Source organism: Pseudoliparis swirei, chromosome 20, assembly GCF_029220125.1.
Source record: "Pseudoliparis swirei isolate HS2019 ecotype Mariana Trench chromosome 20, NWPU_hadal_v1, whole genome shotgun sequence".
NCBI classification, from domain to species: Eukaryota; Metazoa; Chordata; class Actinopteri; order Perciformes; family Liparidae; genus Pseudoliparis; species Pseudoliparis swirei.
In genome coordinates, this window is record NC_079407.1 from 24684697 (window position 1) to 24702233 (window position 17537).

The 17537-nt window shown below is 42.0% G+C and overlaps 1 protein-coding gene across 1 annotated transcript in view; it reads right to left on the reverse strand.

The window, feature by feature from the left end:
• Nucleotides 1-1329: 1329 nt before the first annotated feature.
• si:ch211-286b4.4 (uncharacterized) overlaps nucleotides 1330-17537 on the reverse strand; it is a 31135-nt gene continuing 14927 nt past the window's right edge. The window contains exons 19-38 of the mRNA XM_056442066.1: nucleotides 16512-16639; nucleotides 16241-16385; nucleotides 14307-14439; nucleotides 14018-14182; nucleotides 13805-13931; nucleotides 12836-13047; nucleotides 12554-12716; nucleotides 11211-11299; nucleotides 9265-9425; nucleotides 9076-9178; nucleotides 7442-7626; nucleotides 6891-6924; nucleotides 6673-6810; nucleotides 6251-6586; nucleotides 6030-6127; nucleotides 5834-5940; nucleotides 5188-5267; nucleotides 4064-4092; nucleotides 3887-3976; nucleotides 1330-3169 (exon numbers count right to left, since the gene is read on the reverse strand). Of these exons, the coding sequence (XP_056298041.1) occupies nucleotides 2747-3169; nucleotides 3887-3976; nucleotides 4064-4092; nucleotides 5188-5267; nucleotides 5834-5940; nucleotides 6030-6127; nucleotides 6251-6586; nucleotides 6673-6810; nucleotides 6891-6924; nucleotides 7442-7626; nucleotides 9076-9178; nucleotides 9265-9425; nucleotides 11211-11299; nucleotides 12554-12716; nucleotides 12836-13047; nucleotides 13805-13931; nucleotides 14018-14182; nucleotides 14307-14439; nucleotides 16241-16385; nucleotides 16512-16639 (2946 nt within the window). The 3' untranslated portion in view covers nucleotides 1330-2746. The remainder of the gene's footprint in view (nucleotides 3170-3886; nucleotides 3977-4063; nucleotides 4093-5187; nucleotides 5268-5833; nucleotides 5941-6029; nucleotides 6128-6250; nucleotides 6587-6672; nucleotides 6811-6890; nucleotides 6925-7441; nucleotides 7627-9075; nucleotides 9179-9264; nucleotides 9426-11210; nucleotides 11300-12553; nucleotides 12717-12835; nucleotides 13048-13804; nucleotides 13932-14017; nucleotides 14183-14306; nucleotides 14440-16240; nucleotides 16386-16511; nucleotides 16640-17537) is intronic.

The following is a 17537-nucleotide window of genomic DNA, read 5'->3' on the forward strand; positions in this document are numbered from 1 at the left end:
TACATAATTATTTAAATCATAAATGGGTGAGTTGCTGCATATATTGACTCTTTTAAGATGTGAGCATTTAGCCTTTTATCACTTCTGAAAAGTGACACACTTCAATATATTTTGTACGTAATTCATATATCTTAAAATATTCTGTATATCATTTTCAACCCTTTAAAAAAAAAAAGTGATGCTTTAATAAACTTAAGTCTATTCGTATAAGTGTGGTGTTAAAATAAAGAGTATCACTTGTGAGATGTAATACTAATATATAAGTTACTGGTTATGAGTAAATATATACATATATAATCACACAGACGTCCCAAAAGACAGTCTTCCTAAAAAAATTAAAAAAATCCTGTGTTGTTCCAATCAAGTCGAGCAAACGCACCGCTGGACCGTGTCAACACACAACGCCCCGGAGCAGCCATGAGGCCGCGTCCAACCGCGAGGCCGACTCAGTGGCACATAGCGGCTAATCTAATGGATAAAGCCTATAATCTCAGGGAGTCACGGAACCAACCCTCACTCACACACTCACACACACACGTGTATATCTGCAGTGCCAGATTTAACCTGGGGGACTTGGCACAGAGTTCTGAGCTAACACTGATAGCGAGTGAAGACTTGTTCCATCTGACCCTCTGATATGGCCCCCCGTGTAGTATTACTCACTTTCTATTAAAAGAACCAGAACCGGATACACCGAGGAACCCGGCAGTCGTAGACCTGTCGAACACGAGATGAAGTTTAGTCGCTATACTTTTGGTTTCTCTCGGTGGACATTCGGGACAAAACGGGACAAATATGAACTACTTGTGAAGGCAAAAGGTCGTCACCTCTAGGAGAGGAAGAAGTGTAACAGTTTAGCTCCACGCCTTCCTTTTTGTAATAGTTGTTTTCATCCTGTCACACCATCTCGTCAATCCAACTCCCCTCACCTGCCTCTGATCACCTCGTTAGTCCCTCATTCCCTTCACCTGGTCCTCACGCCCTTCTCACCTGCAGCCCCTCCCCTCATTAGTCCCTCACTATTTAGCTCCCTCACTTCCACTTGTCCTCTGGCAGATTGTCTTGTGTTTTCATGCCAAGTTCTCCAGCGTTATTAGAGTATATTCCTGACCTGCCTGTTCTGACCTCTGATTCTCTGCCCCGCCCCTTTTTGGACTTGTTTGCTTCTTGGACTGATCTCCCGGTTTTGACCCAGCCTGTTTCCAACCAAAGACAGTATTCTTTGTTACTCCTGTCTGAGTCGTGCTTTTGGGTCCACTCTAATAGCGCCGTGACAGGAAGTGGGTGCGATAAGGACGCGACACAGAAGCACACGAGTGTTCACTCAACTGAAGATTATCGACTGTTTTATTAACTTCTTTCTGAGAGACTATTTGGTGATCTTGTTGCCAGAAATTAATTATTTTATTCAGGATCAGTGTTATTAAAATACAATCCAGCTGGTTTACACAATTAAGACAAATAAGACCACTTCAACACGCAATAAATAATATCATATACGAGCACAAAGAAAAGGAGAATAATGACAACCGCATATGAAATAGTGTGTGGATGCTTAACTCCTAGACTTGTTTTGCTGGAGTAAAACAAACTGAAGGCACATTTAAATATCCCATTAGAACCCGAACGCAACACGAAACACGGCACCTATAGCTCAAAATAAATTAAAAGCCCTGAAATTATGGATAATTTATAAAAGAGAGGAAAGTTCAATGTCATGTAGTCCTAACTAGACTGAGACCTGCATCGTGGGGAGGAATTATCAAAGGGAAAAAAGGCTTGAAACTATAAATCTACTAATTTAAGTTAGTACATTTTTTTCTACATTCAGATCCAGTTTCTGATCAGTGCGCCACTCCACATCATAAATAAATATTTATGTCCAGTTGTATAACTCAAGTGTCACTTTGTGTTCATTCAGCTGAAGATTTGCTCCTATTATTAATTATTAAATCATCATCATTTGGTGATTTTATTCAGGATTAGTGAGAATTAAAAACAACCCGGCTGGTTTATTGCCGGCACACATTAAGACAAATAAGGCCACTTTAAAAATCCTCAAGATAAAAAGATATAATGATACTGTACATGAAAAATAATTTCTTTTGTAACACAATTTCTTTTCAGCATTGATCTCTCCATTCAGATCCAGTTTGTGGTCAGTGCTGCCAGACTAGGTACGAAGGTTGTTTTCAATACATGAGTGTAAATATCATTTAAGAGATGTTTGAAAGTTTACTGTACAAAAAACTAAAAAAGGGATTCAAAAACGTATTTTTATTGTAAGAGTCCAATTATGGAACAACGTTAAAATGGATGTAAGAATGGTTAACTCATTTTTGGATTTCGAAAGGATTATTTGTAAAACAATTTTTGAGGGTTATAAGTGTGATTGAAACGTATATATATATATTATATAATTAACATAAAATAAAGAAAATGTATATATATATCATCTTTTATTTTCTTTATATTAATTTTCTGGTGTATTTGATTATAATAATTTAGGATAGGAATATATAAGCATTTTTGCTTGTACCTATACCTTTTCAGTCTTTCTGTTTTGTATATTATACAGAATAATATTGTATTGTATTGCAATTATTGACTGAATAAAATACACAACCACAACAACAACAAATACGTGTCATCAATGTATTTAAGTCCGGTTGCATCGTCCCTCGCGGTCTGACCGTTCAGCTCCCGAGACATCGACACGCAGCTGATCTCGGCCCTCCGGCCTCCGTCAGTCCGGTAATGCGCCGGGGTCGTTGCTCTGGACACCGTCACTCATCGACTGGTCATTAACACCACCCTCCAGTTTAGAGTTACCGAGGCCTCCGCCCTCTGCTCCTCGTTGGCTGGGACTCTCGCCGTTTGGAAAACTGTCCCGCCGCCGGCCGCCAGTCGGACTCCGGTCGCCTCCGCCAGGATAACGCACCCCCCCTTGCTTCTCCCCTTGCTCCTCCCCCTGAGCGCTGCCGCTGTCCGTTTGAGTGTCGCTCACGGTTCCATCTTTCGACTCGCCGTCGACCTCCTGCCGGCGCCGTTGGATCCGGCCTAACGTCACGTGAAGCTCGTCGAGGCGCCGCGACACGTGGCGCCTCTTCATCTCCAGCAGGGTCGTTCCATCACGACTCAGGGTCGGCGCGCTCGTTGGCGTTCCCTTCTGCATGAGCACATATGACAGATAATGTAACTGTAGATGATATGTGGTTAAATATATATATATATATATATATAGCACGTAGTCTCAAGAAAAACAATGAAAATATTTATGCATACTGATTACCTTCGCATTGAAAATGCGGAAGGTTATGTTTTGATCGCCGTGTATTTATTTATTTAACTAAATTTATTATTTGTATGCGTGTTATTCGCATAAGTCAAAAAGTATTAAACCGAATCGCATGAAATTTGGTGGGATGATTGGTTATTATCCGGGGACCATTTGATTCGATTTTGGGATCAATCGGGTCAAAGGTCAAGGTCAAGGGCATGGAAAGGTCAAAATCTTATTTTTACCATAGCGCGGTCAATTTTTATCCAATTGGCATGCAACTAATGCCAACATGTTCATAATTCAATGCCCAATCTTGTGATATGCGAAGGTATGCGCTCTACCGAGTGCCCGTTCTAGTTGACATATTTTTCAGGACTGAAAAGGAGAAAATGAACATCAGCAGAACTCATAAATTAATTTTAATCAACTTAAGGTAACGTTGTCATATATCATTTACATGTATGAAATGAGAAAAATAAAGTAGTAGGAAATAAAACAGAGAATTTCTAAGAATCATTAAAACGCAATTAAATGAGCATGCAGCTATATGTTTAGGGGGTTTATTTAATAATATATGACACGTGTAATATTCCATATATTTACCGCAGCAGTGTTTCCTCTCTGCTGTAGCTGCACGCTCAGCTGCAGGAACGACTCGTTGGTCCGGTCGATGTCTTCCTCCACGCACGACATCTGTAATAGAGGATGTGGTGAAGCAACGTGTGGCGTATTATTCTCTTCAATTAAGATTATTGATTATTTAATTGAACTGATTGATACCTGCACCGGTGTCCCTTTTGGTGGCAAACCTGCGGACATTAAACAAGACTTTTGAGCCTTCAGAATAAAATACATTTGGGTAAATGTCCTCAACGATGACCGAGTTGATCAAAAAAAGACAAAACGATTGAAACCAATATTAATATGAGATTATTGTTCACGACCACCTGTTGCTTTGAGAAGCTTCAGAGCTGTGAGTTCATTGGTGTGTCAGGCAAGTCATGAAGTGTGTGTGGAGTACACAGAGAAATGAAGCTTCCATCTGGAACCGAAATTGTTCTTCAGAGCGACGCCAGAAGAACAATTTCTGGTTCCACAAAGAACCTTCCAAACCAGGGTTCTTTAAAGAACCATTTCCTTAAAGAGTTATTCAAAGAACCTATAAAGGTGTCACAAAGAACCTTCAAAAAATGGTTCTTTAAGGCACCTTTTCTGGTTCCACAAAGAACCTTTCAAACCAGGGTTCTTTAAAGAACAATTCCCTTAATTAGTTCTTCAAATTAACCTTTAAAGGTGTCTCAAAGAACCTTAACAAATATTTCTTTTAGCAGCATTTCTGGTTCCACAAAGAACCTTTCAAACCAGGGTTCTAGAACCATTCCCTTAAAGAGTTCTTCAAAGAACCTATAATGGTGGCTCAAAGAACCTTAAAAAATTGTTCTTTAAGGCACCATTTCTGCTTCCACAAAGAACCTTTTAAACCACGGTTCTTTAAAGAACCATTTCCTTAAATAGTTCTTTAAGGAACCTATAAAGGTACCTCAAACCAAAAAATGGTTCTTGAGGAGGTGATGGTTCTTCATAGAACCACAAAGCCTTTTAAAGAACCATTTAAGAACCCTTATTGTTCCGTGTGTAGAATATGAGGCCATTCGTCTGAAAGTGCTTTCAGTTGAAAATGGACTTTTCTCTCCGGGACGTTATGTAATATCTTAATGACGTTTAGATCTTCTGACTAGGAGGAATGCATCAATGGAAAGCACACACTGCTCCTTTAAGAAGGGTTAGGCTTCAGTCAAGTCCTCTTTTATTATAATATGTGGTGTTTTTTTATATGTTGGCGATTGTTGTCATTGATTTTAAATTTGTTTTACTTTCTATCTATTTGTTGACACTTGTCTCACCTGCGTTGGCGTCCTCAGTCGCACTTTCTCTGAGGTTCGTGACGAGCTGCTCCAGCTGGAAACATTTGTATTTCTGAAGTCTAAATTGGAAGACGTGGCAGAAAAGTATTTAATGTCATCATTACATCACACACCCCATGAAGCTTTATCGGCAGTATGAAGTCATTTCTCAGTCCCATTTTTATCATTTTTATCATTTGTACAAAAAAAAAAGATAATACCAAATTTGGTTTTAGACATTTATTTACATATATCTACCACTGCTTTTTTTTAACCCAAGACCTTTTGGCAAAACATTTTTTTTAGCGTTTTATCGTTATTGTGTTTTATATTTATTTTCATTGATGCTCTGACAAATATCAAATATCATATCAAAAGAGTTCGTCAACATGAGTGAAGGAATCGAACTTCAATTTTCAGCTTTAGGGCCAAATTATCTCTTTACACTTGCGCCTTAAGACGATTGTATCTCATTATATAGGGAGCTGAGATTATTCTGCAATCTTTTATGCAAAACACATGACTATGTGTCATACGCAAGTGCCTTTAAAAGGTGAATTGAAGAAATTGTGTAAAATCGCAAAAAATGACCCCAGAGGGTTAAATACTATTCCCCGGCTGCATTGTTTTCATCTTCCTCACCCACCTGCTGGCCAACAGGTGCTCCGTGAAGCGCGCTTCAGTGGGAACTCGTATGTTGAGGAACTCCTCGACGAAGCCACCCTGCAGCCCCTCTGAAGCGTAGCGATGTGACTGTAAAAAAGGAGAGAAGGCGTGAAGGGTTAACTCCCCCCACCGGTGCCATAGAGGAGGATGTTTAAAATCACTAAATAGCACTTCACCTCTGCTTCATTGCATTTGAAAGAGAAGTTGAACAGCTGAAGGCTTAACGCCGAAACGGCCTCGTGGAGAGCTTGCGTGAAGCTCGGAGGTTTGGATCCTGGATATACAACAAAAAAAGAGGATTACTGTGTGATCTTAAAGACGATCGTCAGAGTATTCTACTGTATTACATGCATGTTGCCAGACAGTGGCACCAGCCTGGGTCTCAGAGTCTAATTACCTGATGCTATGTAGGCCATGGACTGCACAATGGTGGCGATGAAATGTCCCACGTGATGAAGCGTCGCCTCCGACATATAAAGGATTTGATTGGCCGCGTCGAAATAGAAGTCCTTGGAGCAATGTGCCAGCGAAGCCTCGTGAGAGGACGATGAAGAAACGGGTATCGACTTGGCCATTAGGAGAAGCACGGAGGGGAACCGGGGGCAGTGCGAGAGCATCCGCATCACCTGGCAACCGAAGAGGAACACGGCCGAGTGTTGAGGGGAGAGGTTGTCGAGGGCGGTCGGGATGAGTTGTCCGTCGTTGCTCTTCTGGACGGAATGCTTTATATCTGCTAAAACCAAAGGAAAATATTGATTTGTATTGCATCATTTTTGCTTCATTGTTTCTTTTAGGCTTATTTGATCATGTTTCGGGTACCATGCTGATGAGACTCTGCTGCGGGCCGGTTCTGTAAAGACTGCCGGATGTCCTGCAGGGTCTTGAACAGAGGAGATATACCCACCAGCCGGGACAAGTCGTGGTCACTGAGACAGGGAGCCGTGCTCTGCAGATGAACTGGGGAAGACAGGAGCAGCGTCTCACATCCCGACACAGCCTGAACATTCAACCAGCATTTGTTTAGATGTGTTGCCTACCTGGTTCTGCTTTGGTCATATTCACTGATGAAAACTGTGGACACAATTTTGAAAAACAGAATCATTCTCTTAATTATTCCAAGATATGCAATTTATTTTCTTTTTTTCTTTTTTAAAAATGTATTTATTTATTTTATATATTTTATTTATTTAATTTAATTTATTTATTTAATTTATTTTATTTATTGTATTTATTGTATTTATTTTATTTATTTTATTTATTTTATTTTATTCATTCTATTGTATTTATTTATTTTATTTATTCTATTTATTTTTAATTTATTTTATTTAACCAGGAAAAGGAAAATGAACAAAGACATACGACATAAAAGTGACAGACAATAAAAAAATAAAAAATAAAAATAATAATGATGATACTAAATATATGATGATATTAAAAGTAAAACCAAAACTCATGGTATCCCAGTTCACACAGGCTCACATACCTCTGTCAAAAAAAACATCGACAACCAGATGAACCTTCCTCCAACTCTTTCGATCTATTGACCCAAGTCATATGCACGCAAACCAGACAATCAAATAACGGCTACCTGCGTGTAACACATGTTGTTGTCACCGGATTGTGCGTATCCGGCTTGTGGTTCCTGAGGACCAGTATGGGGGCCGTATGGGGGGCCGGGCAAATCCTGGTTCTGCCAAGCTTCTCCCGTCAGCCTGCACACGAGGGCCTCCGCCGACCGGAGGACAGCTGCCAGTAATGCCACGGAGGTCTCAGCTGTTATGATGAGGTCGTTCCAGACCCATGCAGGAAAAACATTTAATAATCAAAATCACAAAAACGGTTCAACCTTTTAAAGGTTGAGATGAGTCTTGAGGGACATGACATACAACAGAAAGTCCACCTGTGTGTAATCCTCGAACATATTACAGTGTTAAAGGAATAGTCTGAGATTTTGGAAAATGCTTACTTAATTTATTTGCCAGTAGCAAATTAGCGAAGCGTAACATTAGGGTTCATACACATGTTGACCAGTAGATTTCCAGGACTTTTCCGTGACTTTAAACCAAACTTCCATGAAAAAATATTTTGTGAAATCTCTGTGTATCCATGAAAATAGTGAGAAAATATCATATTTAAACTAACAATGGGAATTTGGAAACATACAGTATAAACTGTGTGAATGAACATATGAATATAATAAATTTCCATGACTCTTCGAAAAATGTTGAGATTTAAATTTTTTCAATGACTTTTCCAGACCTGGAAATAACCATTAAATACAATTCCATGACTTTTCCAGGTTTTTAATGACCGTACGAACCCTGTAAAGGTTTGAAACAGAGTGAAGCAGCTGAGCTGGTCCACCAACCTGCACTGATAAACCATTTTTAAGGTTCTTTGAGACACCTCCATAGGTTCTTTCAAGAACTCTTTAAGGAAATGGTTCTTGAAAGAACCCTGGTTTGAAAGGTTCTTTGTGGAACCAGAAATGGTGCCTTAAAGAACCATGTTTTGAAGGTTCTTTGAGACACCTTCATAGGTTCTTTCAAGAACTCTTTAAGGAAATGGTTCTTTAAAGAACCCTGGATTGAAAGGTTCTTTGTGGAACCAGAAATGGTGCCTTAAAGAACCATGTTTTGAAGGTTCTTTGAGACACCTTCATAGGTTCTTTCAAGAACTCTTTAAGGAAATGGTTCTTTAAAGAACCCTGGATTGAAAGGTTCTTTGTGGAACCAGAAATGGTGCCTTAAAGAACCATGTTTTGAAGGTTCTTTGAGACACCTTTATAGGTTCTTTCAAGAACTCTTTAAGGAAATGGTTCTTTAAAGAACCCTGAATTGAAAGGTTCTTTGTGGAACCAGAAATGGTGCCTTAAAGAACCATGTTTTGAAGGTTCTTTGAGACTCCTTTATAGGTTATTTGAAGAACCTGCACTGGTTAATCCACAAATAATCCACCGAATAACCTACAATTGGCTTGTTTTTTTAACGTCAGCGAACAGGCTGCAGTTTTATATTCATCCACTAGAGGCAGAGGTATCCATCTTCTGGGACAACAAAGAAAGTGAGAGTACTTCCAGTTGAAAAGCTATTCCTTTAATCACCGAGGTTTTAAGATTAGACATTTAAGGCTTTTTTTCTTCATTACAATTACTGCCGTCTGACTTTGAAAAGATCCGCTTCTCCAATACAATCCAATATCATCACAATCGTTCACTTTTACCTCGTGCATCTCTCTCTCCTGCGCTGCTATTCCTCGTTGCATGATGGACCAGCAGCTCTTTGAGAAGGCTCATTTTTTTATGATCCATATTGTCAAAGACATTCTGAAAGAAAAAATGTCATATCGATTACATTTCATATTGTCAAATCCGTCTTGAAATAAAAGAATGCGTGTCGTCGTTCATCTCACCTTGAGCGTTTCGGTCTCCTGACAGATGCTCCTGTAAAACTCCTGCGTGTCCTTGCGGTGCCGGGCCAGTTGCGAGGCGACGTGCAGGTTCTGATCCTCTAACTTGTCGAACAGAGTCTTCACATTTAACTCCTCCAAATCACAGCGGCCTGGCACACTTCCTAAATCAATAATACGGCAATTAGAAGTGTGTGTGTGTGTGTGGGGGGGGGGGAGTCATCACGCCACCCTAAAGAAACGAGGAGATACACATATGCGCTTGATTGACTGGGATCCATAACAATTCAGTGTCTCCACCCACTTAGACAGTCGAGATTGAGCGTGCGATGAATAATAAGTACTTGAATTAAATTCGCAGAGGCTAACTAGAAAGCCAGAGATAGCGGCGACATAACAAGTAATTAGGAATGTGGTATTGGCCATTATTTTCTTCATCATCAATCAAATGGGGAATAGGCCGTTCGCTGCTACCTGCTCATGCGAGGTGCTTTGGTCATGACGAGACTAATGGACTCCAAAGGCGCCATCAAGCTGCAGGAATAATGCGATCGGCACTCGGAGAGAAACGTTGAATCCAACTCTCGACCTCATGATCGCATAATAGAAAAGGAAAAAAAACAATACCCCAAATAATTGATTTATTGGTGGGTGAACCACTTTGGTTAAGATGTAGCGTCGTGACATTCAGGGAAGACAACTCGTGGTTCTCGCAACATGAATCTAACGGACTTGTCGTGCCCTTGTCAGATTCAGATTTGAATGTGTCCGGTGTGAATAAACACCTGCTGAATGATTGACTTCCCCATTAGCCTCAGCTTGGCTTTAAGAGAACACACCGAGCCGGTGGACCCGGTGAAGACGTCGTACCCGCTTAACTTCAGGGTGTCGGTGAGGAGGGGGGAATGAAAGGGAACCATCGACGCCACCGGGGGACTTGCACCCCAAGAAATATCAGTTTAACAACTCCAATATAGAAATTTGAGAAGCGTTAAGGACAAAGATTTGTTACCGGTATTTGGCTGAAAGCGTGTTTAGTGAAACGAACCAGAAGTTTCTGACAGGAAACCATGAAAGTTATCTAAAACCAAACAATTAAAAGGCAACACATGCAAACAGAAGTAAAAACAAGCATAATGGAGATGGGAAAACAGGCAAAATATGGGGCAGAAAAACAGGCAAAATATGGGTGGCAAAACAGGCAAAATAGGGGCAGCAAAATAGGGGAGGCAAAACAGGCAAAATAGGGGCAGCAAAACAGGCAAAATAGGGGCGGAAAAGCAGGCAAAATAGGGGTGGCAAAATAGGCACAATAGGGGCAGCAAAATAGGGGAGGCAAAACAGGCAAAATAGGGGCTGCAAAATAGGCAAAATAGGGGCAGCAAAATAGGGGAGGCAAAATAGGGGCAGCATAATAGGCAAAATAGGGGCAGAAAACATACAAATAGGGGAGGCAAAACAGGAAAAATAGGGGTGATACTGCATTTTCCTATCATTCAAATCTGATATTGTACAACAAAACTCACCGAGTCTGATCCCTTTCATTTATATCATTATGACACATCCTGGTTGTTGTTTTTATTTTTCACAAATGTTATAGTTATCGTTCATGAAACGGTTTTCTTCATCCCTTTTCACTCATCCCTTCTCCCAATATATTTTGCACTACTCCTGCTTATGAACTTCGTTCTTCCAACTTCCACCTTTTACATTTTTTTTACGGTGCAAAAAACCACCTCATCTGCCCTTTACACGCGGCGGGGGCGCAACGATATCTCTATTCCTGCACTCTTTATATTTGTATTCGTCACACAGCGATGTGCCTCGTCTTATCGCCCGGAGAACTCATTGTGCATTCCACCACGCCGCCGTCATATCCGGACACCATATACTACTCCAGCGCTTTTCAGTTTGAGTGACAGCACAGGTTTAATAAACAGTGAGCTCACCTCCTCTTGACACAGCGGGCTCCTCAGCCTCCGCTCCCTCTCCGACACCCCTGCTGCCCAGGAAGCCCCCTGGGCTCGGCACAGCTTTGCTGAAACACAAAGCCACACTTTTATTTGTCATATTACAAAGATTTGTCCACATATACACTACCGTTCAAAAGTTTGGGGTCACTTAGAAATGTCTTTATTTTTCAAAGAAAAGCACTGTTTTTTCAATAAAGATAACATTAATCAAAAATACACACTATACATTATTAATGTGGTAAATGACTATTCTAGGTGGAAACGTCTGGTTTCTAATGAAATATCTCCATAGGTGTATAGAGGCCCATTTCCATCAACTATCACTCCAGTGTTCTAATGGTACATTGTGTTTGCTAATCGCCTTAGAAGACTAATATCTGATTAGAAAACCCTTGTGCAATTATGTTAGCACAGCTGAAAACAGTTATGCTGGTGATATAAGCTATACAACTGGCCTTCCTTTGAGCTTGAGGTTTGAAGAACAAAATTAATACTTCAAATATTAATCATTATTTCTAACCTTGTCAATGTCTTGACTATATTTTCTATTCAATTTTCAATTCATTTGATAAATAAAAGTGAGTTTTCATGGAAGACACGAAATTGTCTGGATGACCCCAAACTTTTGAACGGTAGTGTATATATATATATATAAGAGAGAGGTTGACAAAATCAATGAGACAGAGGAGAGAGGAGGATGCCTTTCGGCATGTTTCATAACTGGTACATACAGAAAATGTGCCACTAGGATAAAAAGGATGTATAAATTGATCTGCAGAGTTGAGGACTCAAAAAAATGAAATCATCATGGTTTTATAAAACATAAAGTTGAGTACTACACGCTGTGGCGACATTATTACAGCTGTCTGTGTATAACGCATTCGTAGTTCTATGTCGTTACCTTCGCATTGAAAATGCGGAAGGTTATGTTTTGATCGCCGTGTATTTATTTATTTGTATGCGTGTTACTCGCATAACTAAAAAAGTATTAAACCAAATCGCATGAAATTCGGTGGGATGATTGGTTATTATCCAGGGACCATTTGATTATATTTTGGGATCGATCGGGTCAAAGGTCAAGGTCATGAAAAGGCCAAAATCTTCTTTTTACCATCAATTTGTATCCAATTGACATGCAACTAATGCCAACATGTTCATAACTCAATGCCCAATCTTGTGATATGCGAAGGTATGCGCTCTACCGAGTGCCCGTTCTAGTTTACTTGTGATTTTGCATGTATTTCTTTTTATTTGAATGTTTTGTTCTGTCTGGACCTCGAGTCTGAATTTAAAAGTTGGATTGAGAAACATGAGTTTACCCATCTTCACTGCACACACAACCCACGGGGCAGAAGGGCTCCCCGAGGCTTCGCCACTTCGGCTTCGTCCTCCGCTCGGAGAAAAGCGTCGCTTTGCCGGGTCTCAGAACCAGCACCGTGGTGGTCAGAACCGCAACTACCACCAACAGCAGGCTGAGGACCCCTGAACACAGTTAGCAAGCAAACTCATAACGGCCCTGCTCCTTACATGATGTAATGTCGAGGACACACATTAATGGTGTGAACGGTGAATGATACACACACACACACACACACACACACCCGCTATCACTCCCCAGTCGGGAAGAAGGTTGAGTCGGTGCTGCTTGACGACGCCGTACTTCACCAGGTGTGCCGGGCTCATGGGCTGGAACGCGGAGGCCCGCGGGTCACACTCCGTCCCCTCCTCGCTGACCACCACCACCACACTCCACTCTGGGACGGCGCTGTCCACAAGCACATACTTCCCGGTTTCTGAGAAGACGTGGGCGAACCTGAGGAAAAGGAGAGGGAACGTATGAAGAGTTTGTGATGCATTTAAGAGTCGACTTAAGACTTTCCTCTTTGATGGTCTGATAGTTATAGGGTTGAATCAGGTTCACCTGGCCCCGCCCCTAGAGATGCTGCTAGAGGCTGATAGGCGGCTGGGGGACGCTTAGGATACACTGAGCACCTCTCCTCTTCTCTCTCTCCTTATGGATGGATTTACATCTCTCCATCACACATTATTAACTCTGCTTCCTCCCCGGAGTCTTTGTGACGTCACGTCTCAGAGGATCCATTGGCTGTGTCTGATGCCTCCTGTCATGGCCCTGATGATGCCCCGCCCACTCCTCTCTACCTCCTTCTGTCTCATGGATCATGGAGGTCTGGATCGTGGTCCATGCCGACTACGAACTATTCATACGCTCTGTCATATTCATTGAATGTGTTTATGTAACACTAACGCTTCATTCTGGTCACATGACATCTATTGTTCTGTCCATCCTGGAGAGGGATCCTCCTCTGTTGCTCTCCTGAACGGTTCTTCACTTTTTTCCCCATGAAAGGTATTTTTCTTTCTTCTATTTCTTGGGAGTTTCTCCTGATCCGATGAGAGGTCAAAGGTCAGGGATGTCGTATGTGTACAGATTGTAAAGCCCTCTGAGGCACATTCGTAATTTGTGATGTTGCGATAGACACAATAAACTGAATTGAATGCAGTATAAAAAAAGGTATCGACCCGCGCGGCTCGTATAGACTCAACGATACCTTGTGGAGTTCAAGTTGCTCTGCTTCATGAGGATCTGCAGTCGCCTGAAGGCACCAAAGTCCCAGCCGGGGTTACTGTTAAACAGGTGGTCCTTCTGATACACCGGGAAGTGGCTGAGATGGCGGTCTTACGGATGTAAAAGAAAGTTTTTTTTAAACATAAATAATTGGCAATGTCCATCGATGTGAAAGTCAACAACATCTGTGGGGTACCAGTGTGGTTGATGGCAAGATGGAAAAGTAGCATGTCACCCGAGGACAGACACACGATGGGGTTGGGGATACGAGGAAGGACAGCCGTGTCGGAAGCATCGTCATCCTCGGCGTCTTCCGTGTCTCTCCTCTTTCTGGGTCTTGTGTTTAGGAGTTCTATTGGTTCTATGAAAAAAGAGTAAAAAAAAAAAAAAGGTGCTGAGGGTTTAGACAGCAACATCCCTTAAAATGATCCAAGATACAGAAGTTAAATGGCTTGATTAAAGATGGACAGTCAAATTTTAGACACCTGCCATGAACTGATTGATGAGCTCTTTCTGTGTGGGAATCCAACCAAAGACGCCTTCAGGGTCAAACTGGACCAAATGGATTTGACCAATACTCTTCGCGTGGATATCTGGTCCTAAAACCTCCCTCACCGTCTGGAAGAGAAGAGAAACAAGCGCAATAATAACTGCTACTGCAGCACGATGGAACAGCACAACACATAAATACAAGAAATTAAAAAAGACAAGATATCAATATCTAATTCCGAGAGGCCATCGGCACCATTTGCATATGGACAGTTCTCCCCAGACGGCATATTGGGTGATAAACCATATCATATTTTGTCAGATTACTGAATCTGGTATGCACGGTGGCGTCCGAGGAGTTGTTGTTGTTGTCCTAAAATGAGTGCATTGGGGTCCGTTTTAAAGTTGGCAAAGCGTGTATTTTATGGTGAAATATTGTTTATATTTTGAACATAATGGTTGTTTAATGTCCTGTAGGCTGCTTGAGAAGAAGGCTATTGTGTTGAACGGACATTTAGCTGCTAAATATAACAAACAACTAGAACGGGCACTCGGTAGAGCGCATACCTTCGCATATCACAAGATTGGGCATTGCATTATGAACATGTTGGCATTAGTTGCATGCCAATTGGATAGAAATTGACTGTGCTATGGTAAAAAGAAGATTTTGACCTTTTCATGACCTTGACCTTTGACCCGATCAATCCCAAAATCTATACAAATGGTCCCCGGATAATAACCAATCATCCCACCAGAATTCATGCGATTCGGTTTAATATTTTTTGACTTATGCGAATAACACGCATACAAATACACGGCGATCAAAACATTACCTTCCGCATTTTCAATGCAAAGGTAATAAACCCAGTGCAAACAAAACATGCACATTCAAACACAGGTGATGGAACGATCTTCAAATTATGAGACCAGTTATTGAGTTAGAACTTGTGATGGGTATCGGGTTTTTTTCTTTTTCCGATACCGGTGCTAAACCGGTATTTCTTAACCCTCCTGTTACCTGAGGGTCAATTTGACCCCATTCAATGTGTAACCCTCCTGTTATCTTCACATTTACTAACATATTTTACCCTTGGGGTCAATTTGACCCCAGCAATTAAAACCTCCAGAAAATTATTAGAATTAATATTGTTTTCCAGGTTTAAGTGTGAGGTACTTTATGTTTGTTTGTTTGCATACCTAAATAGCCCTTTAAATATATAAAAAAGTTGATATTTCTTATATGTTTGACAGTGAAAAACAGCCTGGGGTCAAATTGACCCCAAAGAACACCGACATTAAACATTGAATGGGGTTAAATTGACCCTAAAGGCAACAGGAGGGTTAAACGATACCGGTGCCTGAACTGATGCTTAAAAAAAAGAAAAAGCAAAAAACGACGATTGACGATGACGACGTTAAAAACCTCTTCGGCCATATTCCCTGTAAAAGCCGTTCTCATGGAGCAATGAGACTGTCGCGCTCGTAGCTGGTAGCTATCTTAAACATGGTTATAATTGCAAATGTATTATTTGTTGGCCTACTTTTATGAACGCAAGACTTGCAACGTGACGGAACCAATCTGAGCTCAGGCTGCTCTTGTTTTCGGTACCCAACCCCAGTTAGAACTGCTCAAAAAATATCTTTACATTCTCCTCCACCAAATGTGCAGATTCTTCCAGGTGTCCTGATAAATAATTCGCCAACTTTATACACAATTCATGCCAACTATTTGGTCCGGCGATCTGAAAAAGTCTCTCGGCTGCATCGGTCCAATACTAATTTGAGATTCGTGTCATTCCCATTTAACTGCAGAGGGATCATTTAACTGCAGAGGGATCATCACATTTAATGCAATTCATAAGTAAGAAATCAATTTTCTGCTCGGTCGATCATTCATCGATCCACGGCCCCCCCGCCGTCGCTCGCTCACCCGGGCCCACACCGTCTCGTCTCTCTCTTTGAGGCTGAGCAGCAGGTGGCCGTCTGGTGAGAGCCGGGCCGAGAGCCGAGGGAGCCCGGAGAGACAGGAGGTGTCGCACAGCTCTTCGGCCGACACGTAGCGCTCGCACCGGCAGCTGGAGCATCGGACAAGAGACGGGAAGACAAAGAGACGGGCGGCTTAGCACGCCGCGGTCGTTTTACCGGGCACGTTCTCAGGGTGATCGGACAGTTTTTCATTGAAAAGTATGAATTAGATTCACATGCCCATCGCCACGTCCAGAGCTCCTCCACGCGGTCCGCAGGCGACGGCGCAGGAGTGGAGGAGCGGGGACACGCACTCTCTGGACGCCGCCAGGCGGACCTGACCCGCGGAACAACGCCTGTTCACCTGGGAGAGAGAGAGAGAGAGAGAGAGAGAGAGAGAGAGAGAGAGAGAGAGGGAGAGAGAGAGAGAGAGAGAGAAGAGAGAGAGAAAGAGAGAGAGAGAGAGAGAGAGAGAGAGAGAAAGAGAGAGAGAGAGAGAGAGAGAGAGCAAGAGAGAGAGAAAGAGAGAGAGAAAGGTAGAGAGAAAGAGAGAGAGAGAGAGAGAGAGAGAGAGAGAGAAAGAGAGCAAGAGAGCAAGAGAAAGAAAGGGAGAGAGAGCGAGAGATAGAGAGAGAGAGAGAGAAAGGGAGAGAGAGAGAGAGAGAGAGAGAGAGGAGAGAGAAGAAGGAGAGAGAGCGAGAGAAGAGAGAGAAAGAGAGAGAGAGAGAGAGAGAGCGAGAGAGAGAGAGGAGAGAGGAGAGAGAAGGAGAAGAGAGAAGGAGAGAGAGAGAGAGAGAGAAGGAGAGAGAGAAGGAGAGAGAGGAGAGAGAGAGAAGAGAGAGAGAGAGCGAGAGAAGAGAGAGAGAAAGAGAGAGAGAGGAGAGAGAAAGAGAGCAAGAGAGAGAGAGAAAGGGAGAGAGAGAGAGGAGAGAAAGATAAAGGGAGAGGGAGAAAGCGAGAGAGAGAGAAAGAGAGAAAGAGAAAGAGAGCAAGAGAGAGAGAAAGGGAGAGAGAAAGAGAGGAGAGAGCGAGAGAGAGGAGAGCGAGAGAAAGAGAGAGAGAGTGTGAGAGAGAGGAGAGAGAGGGGAGGGAAGAGAGAGGAGAGCGAGAGAAAGAGAGAGAGAGTGTGAGAGAGAGGAGAGCGAGAGAAAGAGAGAGTGTGAGAGAGGAGAGAGGAGAGAGAGTGAGTGAGTGTACATAAGTCTTGATTGAAAAACAGCCCAGAGTATTTCCCCCATCTCAACATATTGATTTCCAATTTA